The 23883-nt window shown below is 40.3% G+C and overlaps 2 protein-coding genes across 6 annotated transcripts in view; one reads left to right on the top strand and one right to left on the bottom strand.

Annotated features, from left to right (window-relative positions):
- The window catches only part of LOC123870665 (protein split ends-like), a 169279-nt gene that overhangs the window by 106100 nt on the left and 39296 nt on the right, over positions 1-23883 (bottom strand). The window contains exon 1 of one of the 2 annotated variants that reach the window (XM_045914020.1): positions 521-605. The exons of the other annotated variant lie outside the window; for it this stretch is intronic. Coding sequence (XP_045769976.1) covers positions 521-537 — 17 coding nt within the window. The 5' untranslated portion in view covers positions 538-605. Of the gene's footprint in view, positions 1-520; positions 606-23883 lie in introns of those variants that run through there. 2 annotated transcript variants of the gene reach the window in all.
- Positions 103-22930, top strand: LOC123870684. Of its 4 annotated transcripts, XM_045914053.1 has the most exons (4): positions 103-231; positions 740-744; positions 21257-21456; positions 21965-22844. In XM_045914053.1, exons 1-4 carry the CDS (start codon positions 172-174, stop codon positions 22594-22596), a joined length of 897 nt encoding a protein of 298 aa, XP_045770009.1. In that variant the 5' UTR covers positions 103-171; the 3' UTR covers positions 22597-22844. The 4 variants fall into 4 exon arrangements, with proteins under 4 accessions (XP_045770009.1, XP_045770012.1, XP_045770010.1 ...); XM_045914056.1 differs by lacking the exons at positions 103-231; positions 740-744 and adding an exon at positions 19933-20013 and having other exon boundaries at positions 21965-22930; XM_045914054.1 differs by lacking the exons at positions 103-231; positions 740-744 and adding an exon at positions 19967-20322 and having other exon boundaries at positions 21965-22930.

Raw genomic sequence — 23883 nt, 5'->3', positions numbered from 1 at the left:
CCGAGTGAGCGGCGGCCATCGCTGCACGCCGCGCGCTCGCCCAATGATGCCGCGTCCCGCACGCCCCGCCCACATCCTTGCGGCCTGTTGAATGGAGCCGCCGGCAGTCGCGTCGGAGACGTCCGGTGAACACGACGTGCCAACTCAACTTACAGCTGTTACATCGAACGGATGATCCGACGAGATACCGGCTGTGATGTGTGGATTCTCAAAATATCGCTATCACTACAGATGAAGATATTAGTAAACTCTTCAAACGAAACAGAAAACAGCTGTTTTGCTAACGTTTAGTGACGTTGTACAAGGTACTTGAAGTAAAAATCATGAAGTAGCTTACAAGTTACGGTACGAAGTTCACTATTTAGCAACATTTCAAACAAAATCCGAAGTGGTAACTTTCACTAGAGTGACACTTAATAAAATTACAAGGCATGGTAAGAACTGAAAAATCATAGTATTAGTTAGAACCTGAGAAAATGGGCTTTATTGAGAATGAAAAATGAATTAAAAAGTTAGTTACTTATCGCTGTACCCCATCCTTCAACTTCTTTTGTCTCAATATAATCTGATCTGCAGTTGACGATGTAGTAGTACCTGGAAAAAAACAAAAAATAATTTTGAGTAATTAATTGCAGAGATTGCAAAATTTTCTCTTTTTTTTAAATGTACATATAAAAAATCTCGGATCCTCTCGGTAGGAACGGGATTCCAAACCAGTGCAGCGGTAAATTATTCTGACACGACGTTGAAAGCACTTTTAAAAGTTTCATTTGAATAAAAATTTATTTTATTCTATAAAACCAGCTGAGCACTTTTTTATGAAAAGAACAAACTTTATATTTTCAGAAAATTACAATTTAATTACAGTAGGTAAGGTGATATATTTTCTTCTAGCCATGATCAACACTGTGTGTCTTAGAGTCTAGACTAGATCTAAATCATGAGGCCTTCCAAAGAACAATCTATCGATCACGAGATTATCACCCTGACTCTAAGATGATAGTGAAAGTTCGCACAGTGTTTTTCATCACACAATTTTAAAAACCGGCCAAGTGCGAGTCACACGCGCACCGAGGGTTCCGTACTCGGGTATTTTTTCCAACATTTTGCACGATAAATCAAAAACTGTTGCGCATAAAAATAAATAAAAATCTGTTTTAGAATGTACAGGTAAAGCCCTTTCATATGATACCCCACTTGGTAGGTATAGTTATCTTACTTTGAAAATTGAAACACATTTTAATTTTTTTTTTAAATGATGAAACCACAAATTCGCGGTTTTCAGATTTATTCCTGTAGTTCGGAAGTACCCTATAGGTTTCTTGATAGACGGACAGACAGACAGACAACAAAGTGATCCTATAAGGGTTCCGTTTTTTCCACTACCTACGGTGGAACATACATAAGTACAAACATACATAGACTGCTAAACTCATAACCCTTCCTTTTGACTTTACCGTAGTCGGGTAGAAAGAGATGTCACATCCATGATCTTCTCATAGAGGAAGATAATAATTTGACCGTCCCACCGCTCCCCGGTCTGGAGGTCGGCGGTCCTTATATTATATCGCTGCCCAAATCTTAATTAATTTGCTACGACCGGGCAGTTACTAGGCGACAAGGATTCATCCTTCAAGAATAAAGAACTTTTGGACTGTACGTCCATAGTTCATACAGTACAGCCTACGGTTATTATACGAACCTTAAAAAAAAGCTTTCTATGCAACACTTAAGCGGAATTTACATTACGACCTAATTTCATTATCAATTGCATGTGTAAAGGTCTAATTTCGTAATGCATGCAATGTCGTGAAACTAATTTCGTGACACTAATGTCGTAATGTTAATTCCGCTTTAGACTCAATTCACACCGGGATGGCAAGGATGGTAGGTACTCGGCAGCCGAGCGACGCGATAATTCTTTCTAGTCTCCTCTTGACCAGTCTAATCCTCCGACTGGAATACTGACTCCAATCTTTTTTAACGATTATTTACCACAAAATTCGAATATCAAAAATTGCCGACTCGGCACATCACTATTGGGTCAGTCCGCGGGGACACGAGGAGGCAACCCTAATTTTTTCACACTATAGTTTTACTATCTCTTACATACCTCTCTTATCAAAGTATATATTTAATCTTTTACTATGTTATTTAAAACGTACGTCATATAAATAGGTATGTACAATGTACATACACGGAGCTCTGAATTGCTGCCAAAACGGGTTGTATTTCGAAGCGTGTTTTATTTTCGAAGCAAACAGCAAACCTGTGAGCGGATGGTAAACACGTCGAATTTGAAGCTCAATTTATCTCATTGTTAACCGACCTTTGTGTTAGATACTTGGTAAGTTGGTAGGTATATTCAAATACAATCATGTGTGCATGACATCATGCACATTTAACATACGAACAGACAGATAGACTGACTGACAACGAAGTGAAGGATTTCTTTTTTCTTTTGAAGTACGGATCCCTAAGAAACGGTTTAGTCGGTGATCGAGTCGTGATCATCAAAGATCATACAAGTGATCCTTGGCAGTAAAGGAAAAAGGATAGATACAACGAAGATAGAAGATGGGACTTATGCAAACGCAATCTTCTGTTTTCATCAACGTCTCCCAGGCAACAAAGTTGCTTATCTTCAGAGATTTCTAGAAAAGTCGACAATGGGAACAGCTGATTCGCTCATCCGGGCTCAAGGTCCCCTAGGCCGAGGTTGCCTCCACACACCGCCCGCCGCCGCACGGGGGGAGGAGGGCCAACTTCACCATTTATCCCTCTGAGGCAGGGGATATCTGAGGGAGGGAAGCGAAAATTCGATATAGGTATTTTGATTAAAAGCCACACGAGTCATAATCGAGACGAAGTAGGTATTTTTCGACACCGCGGGTAAATAATACGATATCCCCCCCTATGGTAATGACGTAATGTGGGTATTCGTAATTTTTATTTGTGAATCATACTAATATTATAAAGGCGAAAGTTTGTATGTGTGTGTGTGTGTGTGTGTGTGTGTGTATGTTTGTTACTCCTTCACGCAAAAACTACTGGACGGATTTGGCTGAAATTTAGAATGGAGATAGATAATATCCTGGATTAGCACATAGGCTACTTTTTATCCCGGGAAATCAAAGAGTTCCCACGGGATTTCAAAAAACCTAAATCCACGCGGGCGAAGTCGCGGGAATCGGCTAGTCGGCTATAATATGAAAATAATTATTAATTACTTATAGATAACTGAATCACTACTGAAACCGTGTTTGTTTGCTGGTTCGTTAGTTAGTTGGTTTGTCTTTCAATCACGCCGCAACGGATCAGCGTGGATATAGTTAACGACCTACTAGATGTAGGCTACTTTTTATCCCGAAAAATCAAAGAGTAGGTACCCAAGGGCTTTTAAAACAAATTGAAGTCGCAAATATCAGCAAGTGATACATAACTAAATGGATAGTAGGCAATACGCATTCATCATCATCATCATCATCATGATCAACCCATCGCCGGCCCACTACTGAGCACAGGTAGGTCTCCTTGGCTTAGAATGAAAAGGTTTAAGCCCTAGTCCACCATGCTGGCTAAGTGGAGACCGGTAGACTTCACATAGGTACCTTTGCGAACACTATGGAGATGTTCCAGGCATGCAGGTCACCTCGCGATATTTTCCTTCACCGTTTAAGCAAGTGATATTTTAATAATTAGCAAGAAACAGTTAAAAATTATTTTGCTATAATCCGCCAACAGAAAAAATCTGTATGGTCAAACATGCAGTTACAAGCTAAGCACCGCTTACCTCCCCAACCAAGCAATAAAGCCAAGTTCCCAAGCAAGCACTGCCACCACCACTCACATCCTCTCCTGAAATCTCCTGAGGATGCTCCGGTGTCGGGGCGAAACGTGCGTCGAGAGTAGTGGAAAAGTCTTGTGTGGTGGTGCATGTGAGTGGATGTGGCAGTGCTTGCTTGGGAACTTGGCTTTATTGCTTGGTTGGGGAGGTAAGCGGTGCTTAGCTTGTAACTGCATGTTTGACCATACAGATTTTTTCTGTTGGCGGATTATAGCAAAATAATTTTTAACTGTTTCTTGCTAAACATGAACTTCCGCAAAGTAACGCCTGATTCTATCCAATATTTTAATAATTGCTTAAAAATTAAAACGCAAATAATTTCAGAAAGTTGAGGCCGGTATCGAACCCGCGGCCTCTGGAATAGACCTAACCACTAGGCTATCACCTACAAACAATGAAACATTTATATCGCTGGCTACAATTAGATTTGTTCAGTGTGCGAAGGTCGTCGGGTTGACCGCGTCGTGACTCGGTTATGCAATGATAAATAAATAATCGTTGGTAATGGATTTAAATAACTAGAGCGTTTACAGCCCACTGGGTGACTGGAACACCTACAGACTTGCACAACTATTCACTTGAAACCTAGATTTAGAACAGCGTTGCTAGATGATATGTGGCTAGATCCTAGGAACGATAAAAAAAATACGACCATGACGCTGTTGCGCCACTGAATGATTTAGAAAACAAGTGTAAATTAAAAATTTTCAACACCCCCGACAAATCATTTTCAAATAAATAATTATGAATATCTAGGCAACGTCCATCTTGACAGCTTGACATTTGTCAATTGACACTTGAATATTATGAACCTAAGGGTTATCTAACCTTCTTTTCTACAAGAAAACTAGAAAATAGCTGATAACTCTTAGACGGCTGAACCAATTTTTTTGGATTATAGCTAAGAACACTCTCGATCAAGCCACCTTTCAAACAAAAAAAAGTAAATTAAAATCGGTTCATTCGTTTAGGCGCTACGATGCCACAGACAGATACACAGATACACAGATACACAGATACACAGATACACAGACACACAGACACACAGATACACACGTCAAACTTATAACACCCCTCTTTTTGGGTCGGGGGTTAAAAAAGCAGTCATCAACCACAAGTATTTTAACACCTTTATGTGCAACACTACAAAATTATATTTCATGTGATTTTAATTAACTTAGAAGTCATACTTAAATTATTTTTTCGTGAACACATTAAGTAAATTTTTTTGCGATGTAAGTAACCACAAATTCACGACTTTGGATTTTCTCCTTGCGCTATAAGATCTATGCCTTTCATGATTCTAGGACAATGGGAAAGTTGGTACCCTCTACATATTCTGTCCCTAGAGTTCTAGGTTATGATTCCCTTTTCTTGACAAACACGACAGACAGATAGACAGACAACTAATTATTATCCTATTCCTTTTTTCTTTGAGACACGGAAACCCAACAACGTAATAAAATCAAAAAAAAACTAGTTAATTGCTGAATTTTGGTAAACTAGGACATTGTCTCTAAAATTATAAAGTTATAAAAGGTTGATAGTGTGTACGCATCCTTTACATTTGGGTAGGGTGCGTTTGAATTTAGAACATCTTTTCTTTCGGGATCTACGAGTAGTCTTCAACGGCAAAAATGTTGAACATGACCGAAATTGTACGAAACATCGCGCCGGACCGCCTTTTTCTTGTTTTTGATTTTGATACGCACAGACGAGCATTAGAGCCACGTCGATGTCGAAGTCAGATTACTTATATCTTTTTATTACGACTTTGTAAGTTTCTAAATGTTTCTAAAAGTTTCTAAATCTAAGGTATTTGGCGAAACCAGAATATGAAAGACTAACATTCTAGGCAAGTATTAGGTAACTACATATTTAATAAAATGTTCGTCTGCGAGATCTCCGTCTATCTTTTCCGAGTCTATGCTCGAAAGTCGCATTTCTTTTTGTTTTGATAACAGATATCTCCGACGAGCCGTTGATAAAATTACGCCTGCGATGTTGCCGCTCTTCACTAACGGTAGACAACTCTCAACTGTCATTTTAAAACAACTTCTATTGCAACGCCATAAGAGTTATGTACAAAATGTATTGACAGGAACGTAGTGTGAGCGGGTGGACGCGACGTTGCCGCTCCGTGCAACGCCATTTGCAAGTGAACTGGTCTGCGGCGGTTACGCCATACTCTCTCAAAATAAAAACAATACATATTTTAACGTGCTGCTATGCTAATACCACAGTACAAACAGAATAGTAGGCTAACTAACGCCGATCGACGAGTTAATTACCTACTCCTGCGTTGACGCCTAGGGTTGTCACTTTTATTTTTAATTAAATATTATTTGCGTATTATGTATGACAGCACTATGTTTTTAATTTCGTAATAATAATAATGAAATGTTTTACCAATTCATAAATGGGGTGTAAATAAAAGACGTTTTAAAAAGAAAAGACAAATTTTAAAAATTCTATCTCCAGCTTTGAATACTTCACACACGAGTATGCGATGTGTTGGCTTATCGGACAAATCTTCGCGATCGATTGATCGTAGCCATTGTAAGCGCCTGAAACAATTAAATGAATAAGCCAAATAAAAGAAATATTAAGTTATAAAACACGTATTTTAGAAAATCTAACCTATTACTATGCCCCCTTATTAATAAACGTAGACTAGACGGAATGAAATGACACTCTAATCTACGTTTAATAATCAGGGGGTTAGAGCTTACACAAAGAGTAAACCCAACAGAAAAACATCACTTGTGAAAATTTCAACTGTCTAACTATCATGGTTCATGAGATACTGCTTGGTGACAGACAGACAGACAGACGGACAGCGTAGTCTAAGTAGTAGGGCGAATTACATACGTATTACGTACAAAACATCTCACATAACACCCCTGAAGTATAAGTATTTACATATGTACGGAACCCTCGGTGCGCGAGTCCCACTCGTACTTGGCCGATTTAGGTGAAAAATTAAAAAGTTAGGCTTATTCAAATGAAAACTTGGTCAACTAACCCCGGTCTCCCCTACTCCATAACTTAAATAAGTAAGTAAAAATTTTTTCTGTAAAAATTGATATTATTCTAATTTTATTCTATCTAAATATAAAATATTAAATATATTAATAGGTACCTAGTACATCCAGACACGGATCCTGGGCTAGCACACATAGGTACCTACCGACACATAATTTTATTACAAAAATTTTTAGGTACTTACGTGTCTTGTTCAGTAGGTATATTGAAGAATGATAAGTCCGGTTTGTTGGAGTCGTTATTGAGACACCCGAAGACACCACAATAAATTTTGGCTTTTTTTGAAGTCATAATTGTTACTAACAAAACAAAAAAGAGCGAGCGTGCAACGCAATTGCGCGCGATTAGCATGGCGGCGCGGCCCGTACTGCCGGCCGCTTGAGCCGCTTGAGACTATGCGAATGTGTGCGTGAAACTTCCGTGCGTACACGGCGCCCGCTGCTCACGCATACATTCAAACCGGCGGCGGCCACTTTGTATGAAGTTAAACTACTGTTCTGTTTGTACTGTGCTAATACGATGCGCCTCACCACATTTACGCATATTACTTAGGTAGGTAGGTACTAGGTATGCCTATAATTAGATTGTAGATGCAAAACGCGATAGGTAGGTACCTACCTACACAATGAGTAAAAATAGACAGGTAGGTAATTGCAGGTAGATGTGGTTTATCTATTTATTTGATAAAATCTGCAAAGAGGAGATCCGTAAGAGAACCAAAGCAACAAGCAGCTCAGCGAGTTTCACTCAACGGGGCTAAACTTTCATCCTCTATTAATTTTAAGCCTCGTTTGGCGCTTACGTTGGAGAAACCCACCGTCAAAATTTCAGCGGTTTAGGCTGTGCGTAAATACTTAATCAGTCAGTCAGGGCAAGTCTTTTTAGGTATAAAGTAAGTATATTAAGGCACATATCTATGCCCTAAGTACATGACATAGACTTATAAGTAATTATACCTAGATTACTTCTATCCATGCGGTAGGAGTATTTATTCGTCCAAGGCGGTAGGTATGATAATCCTATTTTAATTCTTAATACACTCATATACTTACCTATCTACTTAGGTAGGTATATCCATTTGATTGAGAAACTTATAGCATTTCTAAATAAAACATTAAACTCGACACATCGCGAAGAGCTTTCGAATATTTCCGAGAATGTTTAACGGATATGTCGCTTGAGTCATTCACAAGTGTCTGAATTCGTAAAACTACGTTGTAAAAATTAATTATAGATTCCAAAGTCGAACTGGTAGTGCGTCATGGCTGTTTAAATATTAATTATTTACTTATACTAGATACTACCTACTTACCTACCTGCCTTTCTTCAATTCAATATCCATATCAAGAAAATAATAACATAAGTCTGTACCACTCTCCAAGAAAGATCTATTTTTTTCCTAAAGGTAGACTTTGAACTCCGAGACAGCGACGCGCGACCGCGACATGCGACAATTGGGAGGCGACAATATCGTGCACTCTTTGTATCTTGTAGAAATGTGTGGAGAGCATTTGCGGTGAGCTATCACGACGCGCTACAAATTTAAATTTTAAATTCAAAATATTTTATTCAATTAAACTTTTACAAGTGCTTTTTGAATCGTCAAAACAATCTACCACTGGTTCTGAATGCCGTTCCTACCGAAAAGAACCAGCAAGAAACTCGGCGGTTGCTCTTTTCAAGTACATATTCAATTGGGATGATGCTTATGTCTAAAATAAAATATTATTTATTAGGAGTCATTAATTAGAGAGACTTCCAAAATTCGTAAAATCTACGTCCGATGTTAGTTTTAAGTTTGCTAACTATTTTAAATTATAGATTTAACTAAAAAAGTACGTCCAATTATGTAAAATGTCTATGATTTATACAAGCAATACAATTTTACACAAGCTCCCTTACTAAGCGAGCGTTTTGACGTTTGATAAAAAGTCACTGATTTGAGTAGTAGTCATCATCCCTATTATTGGCAATAGACTAATATGTATCAGTCGATCGCGTTATACTTGCATGGCACGTCACGGTCGCGTAGCTCAAAGTCTAGATCTTTGCGATACGCGACCTTGACGGTCGCGCCATTGTACGCGATGTACTGCGCGTGACGGTCACTCACCTCATGCTTTCCATACATTTCTTTATTAAGTAGGTAATGTGTATGTCGCCTCTGAAGTGTCGCGTGCTGCGCTTGCGCGTCTCATCGAGTAGTTCAGACTTGCCGGTGTACGAATGCGACACGCGACGGCAACTAACGACTGTACCACACGATTGTGTGTGTCGCGGTCGCGTAGCTCATGTTCCTTTGTGAATTCCTATACTTATTCTAAGGTCCAATGATATCCTTACAAGTAGGTCTTTACAACTGGTAAGTGTTGGCGCAGATTGTTTTGTGTAGTGTGGGCGGGACCCGCTCGGCTCGGGTGAGTGTCCCGCGCAGCCCGGAGCCCTGCTGGTCGCCGGACGTATCGACTTTCACGAAGCCAACCCACGACACTCAGCGTTACTTTGTGCGCATTTTGCAGCAAAATATCGTGTTTACTTTATTTTCGCAATATGATAGTTTAGTTGGAAAAGGAACTCTAATGAGGCTACTTCGTTCTCTCTCTGCCTGTTAGAAAATCAGAATTCCCATGGATTTATACAAACTGAAATCCACACGAACGACATTCTTCTAGTTTGAAATGAAATTGTTGCCTAGGACATGGCCAAAACCCAGAGCCATAGAGCAAGATAAAAAAATCAGCTATGTGCGAGTTGGACTCGCACACGAAGTGGTTCCGTACCAACTACCATCGTACAAAAAATAACACTCACAATTGACAGCAGTGGCTTAGTAATAGGGTCCCGTAAGTGTTCTTTGGATACTGAACCCTAAAAACGTCTTGTATTTTATTTTTTAAGGAAATTACGAAAATCGCGGCCAGCATTCGGGAAGTCTTCAATTTGCAAGTGCTGTAGCGTGTATAAAGCGCGGGCGGGCACTTCGCGCGGCTTTGCAGCCAGTAATGCTCAGTTTCCCTGCAATTTACTACAATGGCAGACTGCATCGGCTGAATGGAGGCATTAGCGATTCGTTGCGCCTCTTTACAGACGCCTCCACAGTCCACAGTAAAGTTTAGACTTTAGACCTAGACCCTTCACTGAGGCTAGGGTTGCCACTGTAGTTACCTACTTCATTTAAAAAATTGTAAATAAATAGATAGAGAAGTCTTTATTGCACACAAAAACACGTGTACTTAAAGGAAAACAACACAGAAAGAAGAAAACAGAAAAAACAGTTGTGTGCAAAGGCGGCCTTATTGCTTAGAACAATCTGTAAGTACCTTGTACATGTAATCTTGTAGTTCCTAACCTTCCTACCTACTTCATTTCGGACAAATGTTCTTTATACCTGAAAGAGCAGAGTTCCCACGGCATTTATAAAAAACCTCAATCCACGCGTATGAAGTCGCGGGCACCATCTTGTTCAGATAAAATATAATAATTTTACCAAGTAGTTAGGTAGCCCTTTAGCCGAATTCTTCCAGTCCCTACAAGCAACGACGCGCGTTTTAGAAATTCATTCATTTCATTTATCATTTATTATTCATTTCCGCATTTATAAATGGGTGAATAGCTATCAATTTACTAACTATACGATCGATATAGTGTTTATTATACACTGTTTCTCTCCGTCGTAAGTAGGTATTCTGATTTCTGAATAGGTAATGCAATAGAAAATTTTCTATTAAATAGGTAGATACCTACATACCTATTACCTAGGTAGCTTTTTTTAGGTAGTAAGTACCTATTTCAGTATTAAACAGGTTTTTTTCCTAAATAAGCTAAACTGTGTTAAATATCCCCTTTTTCATGTAGAGTAGGCAATAAATTGTGATACTTAATAACAATAAAAATATGCATAATCCCCAGTCAAACCTGTATTGACAAAAAGCCTTTAGAAAGATCCAAGGCCGATCTCCTTACAAATGCTAAATGGAAACTTCTAGAACTCAACAATAAGTGTTGCCACTTCTTTACAAGGTGATATCCCTTATTTTCAGGTTTTACAAGCATTTATTTTAACACTAGGTCATGCTCGCGACTTTGTCCGCGTGGATTAAGAATATTGCGTGTAATTTAAGCAAAATCGGTTCACCAGAACTTAGATTTTATGTTTTAACATGAATTTCACGAGAACAAAGTGTGTTAGTTTGTTAGTTTTTCCTTCAATGCAACGGATCGACGTGGTTTTTTGCAATTTTTTTTACATACATACTTAAAAACCTGAAGAGTGACATAAGCTACTTTTATCCCGGAAAATCAAAGACTTCCCACTGGGTTTTTTAAAAAATCTAAATAGGTATGCGTGGACGAAGTCACGGGCATCGCTATAACAACTTAGATTGGACCTAGACTAATTCTAAATCTAGAATATTGCGTAATTCTATTAGTGTCGACTGGCAACACTGTACTCCAGTCAACGTATGACAATGGAGCCGCTCTATTGTAGTTCCGAGAAAAGTGCTGATGTTACTTTTTCAACATGGCGGCGCCTCCATACATTATTCATTAGATTCGCTGATACACCACACAAATATGCGACTGAACTTTGGAGTGAGCATATTAAATGTATCAAACTTACACCACTATCTACAAAAATTGTTGCTTTATCTAAGCGGTTGTTTTTATTAAAAAAATACAATTAAAAATGTTATTAACTCGTAAGAATTGTGAAAAACAAGCAGAACACAAGGCAGAACAATAATATCTCTCAATGCACAAGTTTGTCATTACATTGCAAATATGGTAAGTGCACATAGTGATAGTCCTATGTATAGTAAGTAGGTAGGTAGGCTCTACCTATTTAGTACCTAGTAATTATTGAATTATGGATTGCATAAAGTCTATCGAGTCGAGGCTAAGTCGATGGCTTCGACGACCATCTCAATCTCGATGGATTTTCGAAAACCATCGAGATGTTTGAACTTTGAACAAACGAATAGGTACTTAATCGATAAAAACATCTCGCCATCGCGCATCGCTAGTAAAAATCTAAAAAACTTTATAAAACAGCCTCTTACAATGCGGCACGGCCGGCAGCAGCGCAGAGGAAATTGGCCAATCAAGGCGTTTTATTGCCCGGTGAGTGGACACCCGGATATCGGACCGGGAGAGCGCCTATTGGCTTTTACCGAGTTAGTTGCAGAGGACCGCGGCGAAGGGGACCCCTATGGTGCAGTGGCTAGTGCTAAGCTTTGACAGGAGTCGCACTTTTGATTCTCCGATATCAGATCTGGGATTTAATCGCATCTAATACAAAAGCGACGCGGCGGCCACCTTATCTAATCATGTGACCTTACGATCTTACAGATAATGTGTTATACAGCTTTTAGGCCAAAGAATCATAAAATCCACGGTCTACGGCTGCAAATTGCAACACTAGGTAGGTATAGGTCCTAGTAGGTACCTACCAAAGGGATAAAAGTTTAAAAAAAGGATTTTTATAGGAAATTCTAAGAAAAACTGCCTAAGGTAGGTAATTAAGTAGGCACTAAGAAAATGCAAAGCTCCATCAATCTTCTCATCTCGAGGTCGTCCACGCGGACCCTTTCGGGTCCCGGGGTGACTGGTCAGGGCGATGGCCCTCTTCAGTGGTGGCTACGCCGCCTGCGACTGCGGGCGGGGCACGGGGTTGGACCACTGGTCTGGGTGTCAATTCCGGATTGTCATGTCCGGTAGTGGCCGCACGGCAGTGCGATCGAGCCCGCGGATGTTCGCGAGCGATCGGCTACTGCGGCGGCGTGGGATGTCCTTGAGGCTAACGCCCGCGGCTCGGCGAGGTCGAGCCCGCCGGCGATGTTCCGGCGAGCGCCCGTCAGCCAGCGGCGGGGAAGCAGTGGTGACTATTCAGGTGGTCAGGTCACGTGGCAGACCTAACTTGTCCGGCGGACGCCGATGGTATGGCGCGATGCCCCGCAGGTGCTGGGCTTGCGCTCCATCAGCGCGCGCGAACATCGAGGTGCTCAGGCGGCGGACGTGGTCGTCGAGGCTCTCCATGCGCAGGTCCCTGGAGATGACCGCGTTCCGTACGAAGCGTGGAGCTCCGGCGATGGTGCGGAGCGCTAGCGACTGCTGCGCCCGCAGCGACTTGCGGTCCGTTTCGCTTAGTAACGCGTACCAAGCTGGGGCCGCGTAAGTGAGTCGCGTGCGGACGTACGTCTTGTAGACGCACAGCCTCGTACGGAGATGCAGGTGGGACGCCAGCACTGGGCGCAAGAGAGCCCGTGCGGCGCGCGTCTGCGTGACCACGTTCTTCACGTGGGATCGCATCTTGAGTCCCCTATCGATGGTTACTCCCAGGTATTTGGCCGAGGGCGTCCACTCGATGGTCTCTCCTAAGAGCGATACCCGTGGCGGCGGGGCAGTCCGCCCGAAGGATACCGCCTGAGTCTTCGCCACGTTGACCTTCAGCCTCCAGTCATTCAGCCAAGCGGGAAGTGCATCCAGTGCACGCTGCATTTTGATCGCCGCGTGCGGTCCATTGATCGACTTTGTTATGAATGCAGCGTCGTCGGCGTACAACGCCAGCATGGCGTCGCCGACCACTGGGATGTCGTCCGTGTATCTGCCATAGCAGACGGGCGACAGGCAGCTTCCCTGAGGCACACCGGCTCGGATGGGGCGCTCCGTGGACAGGGCGTCTTCAACCGCCACTTGAAAACGTCTGTCTCGCAAAAAGGTGGCCACAGTCTTAACTACTCGACGGGGAATAGTAGACGTGGACAGCTTGTAGATGAGCCCGGTGTGCCAGACGCGATCGAACGCCTTCTCCATGTCGAGGAATACTGCAATGCACCGCTCTCGCTTGTTCATGGCGGTAGCGAGATGGTGCAGTACCCTCGAGACTTGGAGCGTGGTGGAGTGTTCGGCACGGAAACCGAACTGTTCGTCGCGTGGCTGAATGTGAGGCGTGATGTGCAGCAACAGCAACTTCTCGAAGACTTTCGAGATCGTCGACAGCAGCGTGATGGGACGGTAGCTCCCAGGCTGCATGCATCAATCTTCAAGTTCATCTTGGTAATTTGTAGAACAGATTAACCACAGATTAACGAAAAGATAAAAATAAAAAACAACAATAACGATTAACGAAACAGATACGGAAATACCTACTACAGTAGGGAAACAAAAAAAAAACTGAAGAATTATCATTTTAGGTACCTACATCCACAAGTAAGTAATCTTTATAATCTTATGCATAATTCCAGAGATATAATAATAATAATTTTAATTGTATGAATGATATCGGAGCGGACGGGTTGCACGGAGCGGCAACGCGGGCGCCCGCACGGAGCGGCAACGTGGCGCCACGGCATCCGACCCGCGCTGTGCCCGCAGCGGCGCACAGAGCGGCAACGTCGCGCACTGATTCAGCACATCGCATTCAAAGAGGATTTATAGACCTAGTGCCTATAGTCGCTCATATGTATACCTACAATGTTGAATGTACTTATTTGTAAACCTTTTACCTTTAGTAGGTCTACACAAGTTGTGGATTATAGATGTACCTATCTAGGTAAGGTAGCTGTAGGTATTTGAGTAGGGATTTTTACGGCTCTACTGTACATGTACCCTTTGCGCCTAGAAACCTTTTAGTAACTTTGTAGCCAACGTCTCACAAGCATAGATATGTATTCACAAGCATACGCCTAGTTCCTAAGAGGGAAATTCTATCCTATAGATAGGTAGTACCTACCTATCCTCCATATTATAACAAACTCTACCACCACTCTACACCTATAATTTGTCACCTGAACGCTTCTAATATAAAGTAGGTACCTACCTACTTAACAGGGCTCTCTCCGTCACTTACCAATCGTAGCAAGTCGTAGCCCCGATTTCATTTGAATATTAAGCAACCAAAGTGCATGAAATTTTGCAGACATATTCTAGAAAGTAATATCTGTGCCTGTTGTGGTATTTTAGATTTTTCAAAAACTTTGTAGTTTTAAAATTAGGGGCTCAAAGATTTGTATGTGAATTTTTAAGACCGCGTAACTTGGAAACTGAATATTTTAACGGAAATCTGGAAAACCACAGGCATAGATCACACGTTCCCGGAACGTTTCTACAAAATTTCATTGAGTATGATTGGTTAGGATTCCATTGAGAGACGAACTACGTTTGTATGGAGCATGGAGCGAGTATATCAAGTAGGTAACATGTAGACTATCATACATATCTATTTTAAAAGTCTTCAATTGCTTTCCAGATAGCCTACGGTTGTTCTTGTTATAAATTAAAATGTAAGTGGTAACAACAGCTCGACTGTTTGGAAACATAGCGCGGGTCAAATGGCGTCAGTGGGCCGGGGCAGGGCGGTTTATGGTGCCGACTACCGACTGATTCCGTGTCCGACATTGGTGACCAACTGATGACACATCAGTTCACCACTAGGCACTAGTGGCTTACCTTTATAGGGTTCCGTACCTCAAAAGGAAAAACGGAACCCTTATAGGATCACTTTGTTGTCTGTCTGTAGTGGCTGTCAAGAAAACCTATAAGTATGGTACTTCCCGTTGACCTAGAATCATGAAATTTGGCAGGTAGGTAGCTGTTATAGCACAAGTAAAGGGAAAAATCCGAAAATCGAGAATTTGTGGCTATGTCACAAAAAAATTATTAAAATGAGTTCATGAGCAAATAATTAGTATTTTCAAAGTAAGATAACTATACTTACCCAAGAGGGTAATCATATGAAAGGGCTTTACCTGTAGGTACGCTATAAAACAGATTTTTATTTATTTTTATGCATAATAGCTTGTGATTTACTTATCGCGCAAAATGTCGAATAAAATGCCCGAGTAACGTTTACGGAACCCTTCGGTGCGCGAGTCCGACTCGTACTTGTCCAGTTGTTTTTTTTTTCAGATGATATGCATATCTCTAAGTGTAGTGATTTGATTTCAAAAAGGTGACGACATGGAAGCAACGCTAGTCTGATACTTAACAACTTCATAGAATACGATTTTTGTTCGAAATGTAGTGTCGTCTAGTCTAGTGTTTTTCTAAGGTCGTTGAGCACCAACCTAGATCTATACGTCAATGGATCTATCAATTAGTAACCGACGCGACGTCCAAAAAGGAGGTTCTGAATTCGTCGACGTGGGAATATTTTATGTAAAAGTTAGGGTTCCCCATGGGTTTCCCTCGGATATACGGAACTCTGCTAACGTTAATACGAGCAACTATTCGCGGCACGTCAGTTTTCCGGGTCGCCGGATCGCCACACCCGTCCTTGCCAGGTAGGTATGTAGTAGGTATAGGGAGGTGCAGGTACTGTAGGTATCATACCTATCTCATACCGCTCGCATCACGCACGACTGGAATTCCGTACTTTCGCTCCCTGAATAGCGTCGTGGGGCCTGGGGGCTACTTGGGGTGACTATCAGGCGCGTAGGTATCTACCCAATATGGATTTTAACACTAGCAGTTATCTGTGACTCTGTGTGTTGTAATTTGTGTTTATTTTTTATGGCTTTAATTCTTGTCTATTGCCGCTATACCCTGTTTCTGTGTCAACTCTGTACCTACCTATTATTATAGATAGGTAACTACTATCTACCTACGGTTCTCGAGATACAGACAGACAGATGGACGGACGGACGGACGGACGGGCAGACTTTCAGGACTCAGTAAACTGATAAACTGCATTAGCCACCAATTTTAAAATTAATAGATATCTACACAACATTGAGATAAAATAACGATATCATATACTTAGTATCGATTTTCAGAGCTTGGGTCGTCCCCAATGACTACTCGATAGGGATCACTCGATATCCGACGTGGTCGTAAAGATACGAACCCAAGGAACCTATCCGATTTATTTCCTCTCTAGCGTCTAACATTCTTCACCCAGAAACTCTACTAGTGATAGTAGGTAGCTACCTTCCACATTTCAAACGAAAACACTATGCATGGATACTGCATAGCTTACATGCTTACATAATTTGCATACAAATAAAAATAGCATAATGCATGCGGCAACTAATGATATGCTAGTTGCAACCTTAATTCATTCTCTTCAAAGTTCACTTTGAAACATTTTATGAACATGTGTAATAATATAGATCTTACAATCGAATGTGAATCTTAAATCTCATGAAATAAGGTGTATTTTACCAAGCTAAAATATAGTAAGCGGCAGGTACATAAAAAACAGGAAAGTTTAAGTAATTTTGAATCTAATATCTCCAGAAATAAAGTACAGTTTGCAATGTCAATAGGTGTGTCGTGTACAGGGTTTACGCAAGAGAGCATGAAGATGCAGATCTGACAATGGGCCGGATGTGCATTGTGCTGGCGGCATGGCTGGCGGTGAGTAGGTAAGGTACCTACCTAGAATGCTAGAGCAACTGTGTAGGGTGGAGGCTCCTAAGTCCGACACCGTCCCAAAAGTCGACACTGCGCTCTATTTCTGACGATATTAGTGGTTTGATGGTTACGCATGGTGGTTATTACCATAGGTAAGTGTATAAAGCGATGGGTACCTAAATAAAACAATCGCGAGGGCGTACCTACCTAAAAGTCCGTAACTATGTAATAATAACTACTTAAACGCATATTGACGTCTGGAGATGACTTTGGACTTGGGATGGGAGTTAACAAGCGAGTTGATAGTGATTTAAAGGTTAAATCGGTAAAATTAAGTTATTCCATGTAGACTCCTGTGCTCCTACTAAGTAACTCCTACCCAGGAAGCACATCGTGTGCAGGAAGCACATTGTGAGCAGGAAGCATGGAATCTTAAAATCGACCGCAAATTAAGCCGTAAACAAACTCTTATTTAACCAAAGTGAAAAAAAGCGCGCGTCGGCTCCCATGTTGCCGGTTGGAAGTGGGTCGAAACGGCAACGTCGCGTAGCGGTACCGGGCGGCAACGCCGGTGCGACGTTGCCGCTCTTACCCACCTACATCAATACCTCGACGCACGCTAGTCCCACAAGGCGCCTATACATTATTGTAGTTGAAATATAAACCGTATATCTATACAAATAAGAGCTTCACGTTTTGTACAAGTTTACGTGGGTATACGACACCCACCCGACCGTACGCGACGAGACTGTTTTGAAATTGGAATTTAGAACGCGTTCACAATATTATTCTTTTAAAAACTGATTTTATTATCTGTTGTTTTCAGACTATTTTTGAACGTACATTTTCAATGCCAGCTGTGGCGAAATTTGAATAAGTATAAAAATAATTATATCATGCATGTAGTGATTAATGGAAATGATTAGTGTTTTTAACCCCCGACCCAAAAAGAGGGGTGTTATAAGTTTGACGTGTGTATCTGTGTATCTGTGTGTCTGTGTATCTGTGTATCTGTGTATCTGTGTATCTGTGTATCTGTGTATCTGTCTGTGGCATCGTAGCGCCTAAACGAATGAACCGATTTTAATTTACTTTTTTTTGTTTGAAAGGTGGCTTGATCGAGAGTGTTCTTAGCTATAATCCAAAAAAAATGGTGCAGCCGTTTAAGAGTTATCAGCTCTTTTCTAGTTTTCTTGCAGAAAAGAAGGTTACATAACCGTTAGGTTCATAATATTATGTCAATTGACAAAATATGTCAAGCTGTCAAGATGGACGTTGCCTTGATACATAATTATTTATTTGAAAATGATGTTTTGGAAAACTCAGATACTTTGTCGGGGGTGTTATAAATTTTTAATTTACACTTCTTGTATGTACAAAATCACGCATAGGTAGATTACATGGGGTTTTTGCGAGATAAGATTAGATCTTTCGAAGCGTAGGTAGATTATAATTTTATCCATTGAATAACAGAAAAACAAATACCTGAAAATATATAGGTAGGTACTACCTACGTAGATCCACATAAAATGAAACTACATAGGTATAGATAAATAGGTATGTAATTAAGGTCTTAACTCTTAACATAAGTATGTACTTAATTAGGTAGGTACCCAGGTATTTACCACTTTACTTACCTAATACCTACGTACCTAAGTAAAGTAACTAAGTAGGTAGGTAGGTACTACAGAACAGGAAAAATATTATATTCAAGTAGGTAGGTAGGTAGGTGTGTTCAACTATTAATAATTTACCTGTCCTATTTAATATGGCTTACTCGTGTGTACCTGTAACAAAAATAACATTTGAATAATAAATGGGTAGGCTAGGTAGGTGAGTACCTATGTGCAAGTAGGTAACCTTAACAACAAGGCAACATTCTACAGCTACCTTAAGTTCGCGACAGGTCGACATGGCAACCGGGGTATGAGATGAGTCGTACAGGGGAGACCTGTGGGCCCGGCTCAACCGCGTGGCGCGTGGTCATAGATTTCGGAATTATACGGACATTACTTATCCCTACATACATATCTATTGGCTATAGTTAACAGAATCCAGGATTTTAACTCAAGTTTCTTAACTTCTATTACACTTCACGTCGATGTCACAATAATTAATAACATTGATGCCTAAGTAGACCTATTAAATACATAAAATCATCGATGTATATTAGCCTATTAGTGTAATATTGGGGATTAGCCGTTCCCATACAATTCCGTCCGCAAAAATACGCTTGAATCTTACGTCATCGTCATTGACAAAGTCAAGAGACTTTTGCAATTTCTCTTGACTTTTTGAGCGCGTTTTTTATCTTCGAAGGGCCCATCCATTTACATCGATGCATAAAATATGTCTAAACTGTGCAGTGAGCAAAAGCATAGTCATTTAGAAAGATTGTTCTGCTTATTCTGTCTTTTAGCTTGAAAATTTAAATAAGTAATTAAAAGAAATGATAATATAAATACCCGTTAAAAATTTATAAAAAAATTCTGGAAATATTAAAAAATGGTAAGTAATAAAATGTAAAATGTTATAAGTAATGGAGTTTTGTAGCGGAACGACGGGCGCCAGCGCGGTTCGGTACGACGACTCACGATTGCGGTTTGCGACGTTGCCGCTCCGCCCTGCACCCGCCTGCGGCACTGGCCGTCGCTTCTAGCACAACGGAATAACGATCAAATTCGTTTGGCGCTAAGCCGGAACGCGTCCGATCGCACGGCGCACCCAGCGCGGCGTCATTCCGCGCGGTTTCTTTGCTTCAGTTTGACGTACCTACGTAAAAGTTGTTTCGAGTTGAAAAATTGTTGATCGTAGGTGTTGAAACAGTTTTTAAGTGTTTAAAGGGTCTCGTGGATATGTTTTTGGGATCTTGAGGTTATAGGTACGAAGTGATTCTACTCAAAGTTCGAATTTCGTAGTGATTGAAACGTGGTGCGTGCCGACTGCCGCTATATCGACCGCGCGTTTTTGTTTACATACAGTTCCATACCATAGACACCATAGACTGATATACGTAGACTATCCGATATGGTCGGATGGTTGGTACTCGGTAGCAATCAATCTAAATCAATAAGTAGGTAGGTAGTTAGTTAGATACTCTTTGGTCTCTTACTAACATATTTTAAGACAAAAAATGATACCTACTTACTCATATATTCATCTCGTTAATACTTTTCAAGTTAAGTATTTATTTTAAGTACTATTCTGATTTCTGGTTTAGGTTAGGCCTGCCTAGTTATAGTAATTTTTTAGTATTTTTTTTTCTTTAAATGAATTGGTAACTGCTAGATTGTTTTCTCTCATTTACTTATTCAACCCGTACCTAGCTATTTTATTTCAACACAAATAATAAAACAAATGTAGGCTGATTATTATTTATTATCTTACATTATAATTATTATCAATACTTAATAATCTTTAACTTACTTAATAGCTAGTGGAAATAATTATTCAAAACTTGTACTATGTAGGTATTTACCTACTCGTTTATCCTTAACCGCTTGCGGAGGTCAAATAACAATCGCTCCATGTAAACACTAGGTTGCTAAGTCAGATCAGATTATGGAATATTTACACAGAAATAACACCGTGCAGTTCTGCAAAGGCTGAAATAGCGCGTATCTATTTACTAGCGTTGCTGCGAAGATTAGCTTGTCTTAAATGAATTAATGATTAAAAAAGAGTGGATTTGACTCCCTCTAGTATTTCGCAAAACTGCAATTACCATTTTAAAAAATCGCGGTCTACAGCAATCAGGTAGATAACTATTTATGTGCTTCATCATCAGAATCAACCCATCGCCAGTTCACTACAGAGTATGCGTCTCCTCTCAGAATGAGAAAGCTGATGTCAAGTTGAATATTTGAATGCTGAGTTTCTTATTAGTTTCCCACGGCAGCAAAAATATTTCAAACTAGTAATTAATTCATGTCTTGACTATTCGAAAGCACCTGTAAAAGATTATTTGCATTCAAAAAAATTGTGTTCTATCGTCCTTTTTTTATTTTACAGTTTGAAAATCAAAATGTCGACATATTCGTTGGACGCGGAGAAGTTCATCGGCGAAATAAAGAAGCACAAACAACTGTGGGACGTGGACGCGGACGGCAAGCCGTACAGAAACACTGTCAAGGAGAAGGCCTGGTGCGCAGTGGCCAGGATCTTCATACAGGACTTCGACTCGCTCACTAGCCTCGAACAGGCCGAAGTTCGTAAGTACCTAACCTATGAAGTAAAATCTAAAATCGGTCAAGTGCGAGTCGGACTCGCACGAGAAGGGTCCCGTACCATGGTACAAGAAATAACTCTTTTAAAATTTTTATGGAAGCAATTATGAAATTTTTAGTAGGCACTTGTTGTTATAGTGGCCATAGAAATACACTTGCCGTGAAAATTTCAGGTCTCTACCGTCTCTACTTATTACAGTTCACGATACAGCCCAATGACAGAGGGACAGACGGACAGAGGAACGGACGACGGAGTCTTAGTAATAGGGTACCAACGGGACCCTAAAAAGTACGGGTCAAACAGTTGGGTCTATAATTTAGACACTTCAAGAAAACCTACATGCAAAACATGTAGGTTTTCTCTATAATGTAGATATTGTAAGAAATTCCAACGAGAACACTAAAAAACTAAATAATTCAGACGGATCCAAGATTCATTATTGTATCCTAACATTGATAAATATCACAGTAAAAGCAACGCCTTTTCTTGCAGATCGTAAATTGTACAACAAATGGCGCAACATACGCGACGCGTACGTCCGCAACATACGGAGCACGCGCGTCAACAAATCCGGCAGCTACGTGTTCATGAAGCAGCTCTCATTCCTCGACTCCCGGTACAAGGGCAAGGACACCAGCCGATCCGACGACCAGTCCAACGACCAGTCCAGCGACGACGACCGCTCCAGACACGACAACTCCTGCGAGAGCGACGAGCCGTCCATCATCGAGAATCTCAAACGACGGAGAGTTTCAAACAAGAAGAAGAAAATAAACATCGTCAACACACATGCGGTGGAACAACACGAGCAAGACGAGAAGCCAAAAAAGTGGCAAACCATAGAGATTGTAGATCCAGCGATGACTTCCATGCAGTATTCGGAATTCGAAAACCCAATCGCCATGCCTCGAGTCAACGACGAAATCAGCACCGATGGAATATCGGCAGCGACGTTCGACGAAGACCGTTCTTTCTTCGACTCTTTGCTGCCAGCGGTGCGAGAGTTTGATATGGATCAAAAGCTGAAGTTCCGTTTCGAGGTTCTGAGAGTAATAAAGGATATACGATCGAGTAACCAGGCCAGTTGTAAACCTGAACCCTCCTCCGCGTATTATATTGAGTAGTGGTGTTAGTGACATTTCTTTGATCAGCATAGGCGTTAAGTAAAGAAGAAAGTTCATCGGATCTCTGTGTTTGTTGCCAAACAAAACAAGTTTTTGATGATTAAATGTTGTTGTTTAACTGAATAATGTTTATAAGATCATGTTGAGACTCGAGAGGAGTTCATTCGTAGTGTGCTAAAAACCTTAGGCTGATTTGAATTAATATTCAACTAACCAATCAAACTCGATGAAATTTTGTAGTTATAGGAACTAATATCTGTACCTGTGGTTTTTCAGAATTCTGTTAGAAATATTCATATAAAGTTACACAGTTTAAATAGTTATTTTTACGGAAGTCTGACAAACTACAGACATAGATATTTATTATTTACCTATTAGTTTCTGAAACTTGTCTACAAAATTACATCAGAGTTTCATTGGTTATAACTTATTTTATTTTATTTTATTATTTTCCAATGAGAGCCAATCTATGTTTGTATTGAGCGAGTGACAGACAGTTCACCTTAGGCTCATTAAATGACATATTTTTAAGCTTTAATAAGTGAACCAACCTTTATTTTTGTATTTATCTAGCTATATCTTAGCTATTGTACAGTACTCAAATAGAAAGATTAAATAAATCTAATTAAGGATAAACCTGCAATGTTATGATTATGTTGATGATAAATTATTATGAATCACTACAGCTTTCATTCAACAATTCATTTAACATCATTAATTAAATGAAACTGACATAACGTGAAATGTGTTGCCGACATACCTATTTATTACAGAAATTTAATGTACCCAACTTACTTATATTTTTTTTGATATTATTTCTTTTAAATAAAGAGTAGATAGGTTGTGAGTCTCTAATAAATAATAACAACAGTTAGCGTCTTGCACGGGTGCGCACATTAACAAAATGTCTTAAGAGGGGTCTCTCCCTCACTCGCTCCATACAAACGTAGTTCCAATTTCATTTGAATATTAAGCAACCAAAGTCCATGAAATTTTGCAGACATATTCTAGAAACAAATATCTAGGCCTGTGGTTTTCCAGATTTCTGTTAATATATTCGGTTTCAAAGTTACGCGGTCTTAAAAATTCACATTACAAATTTTTGAGCCCCTGTAATTTTAAAACTAAATATTTTTAGAAAAATTTAAAACACCACAGGCACAGATATTAGTTTCTAGAATATGTCTGCAAAATTTCATGGACATTGGTTGCTTAATATTCAAACGAAATTGGAACTACGTTTGTATGGAGCGAGTGACGGAGAGACCCCTCTTAAATGAAAATACC

This window comes from Maniola jurtina, chromosome 13 (genome assembly GCF_905333055.1).
Source record: "Maniola jurtina chromosome 13, ilManJurt1.1, whole genome shotgun sequence".
Taxonomy (NCBI): domain Eukaryota; kingdom Metazoa; phylum Arthropoda; class Insecta; order Lepidoptera; family Nymphalidae; genus Maniola; species Maniola jurtina.
The sequence above is the reverse complement of the archived record's forward strand: the minus strand, read 5'-3'. Positions and strand labels throughout refer to the sequence as shown.

Bases quoted from the DNA above. Each gene is read 5' to 3' on its own strand.
- LOC123870684 (XM_045914053.1), top strand. From the start codon at position 172: ATGATCCGACGAGATACCGGCTGTGATGTGTGGATTCTCAAAATATCG. The intron at 21,457-21,964 runs GTAAGTACCTAA...CTTTTCTTGCAG, and splicing joins CCTCGAACAGGCCGAAGTTC to ATCGTAAATTGTACAACAAA.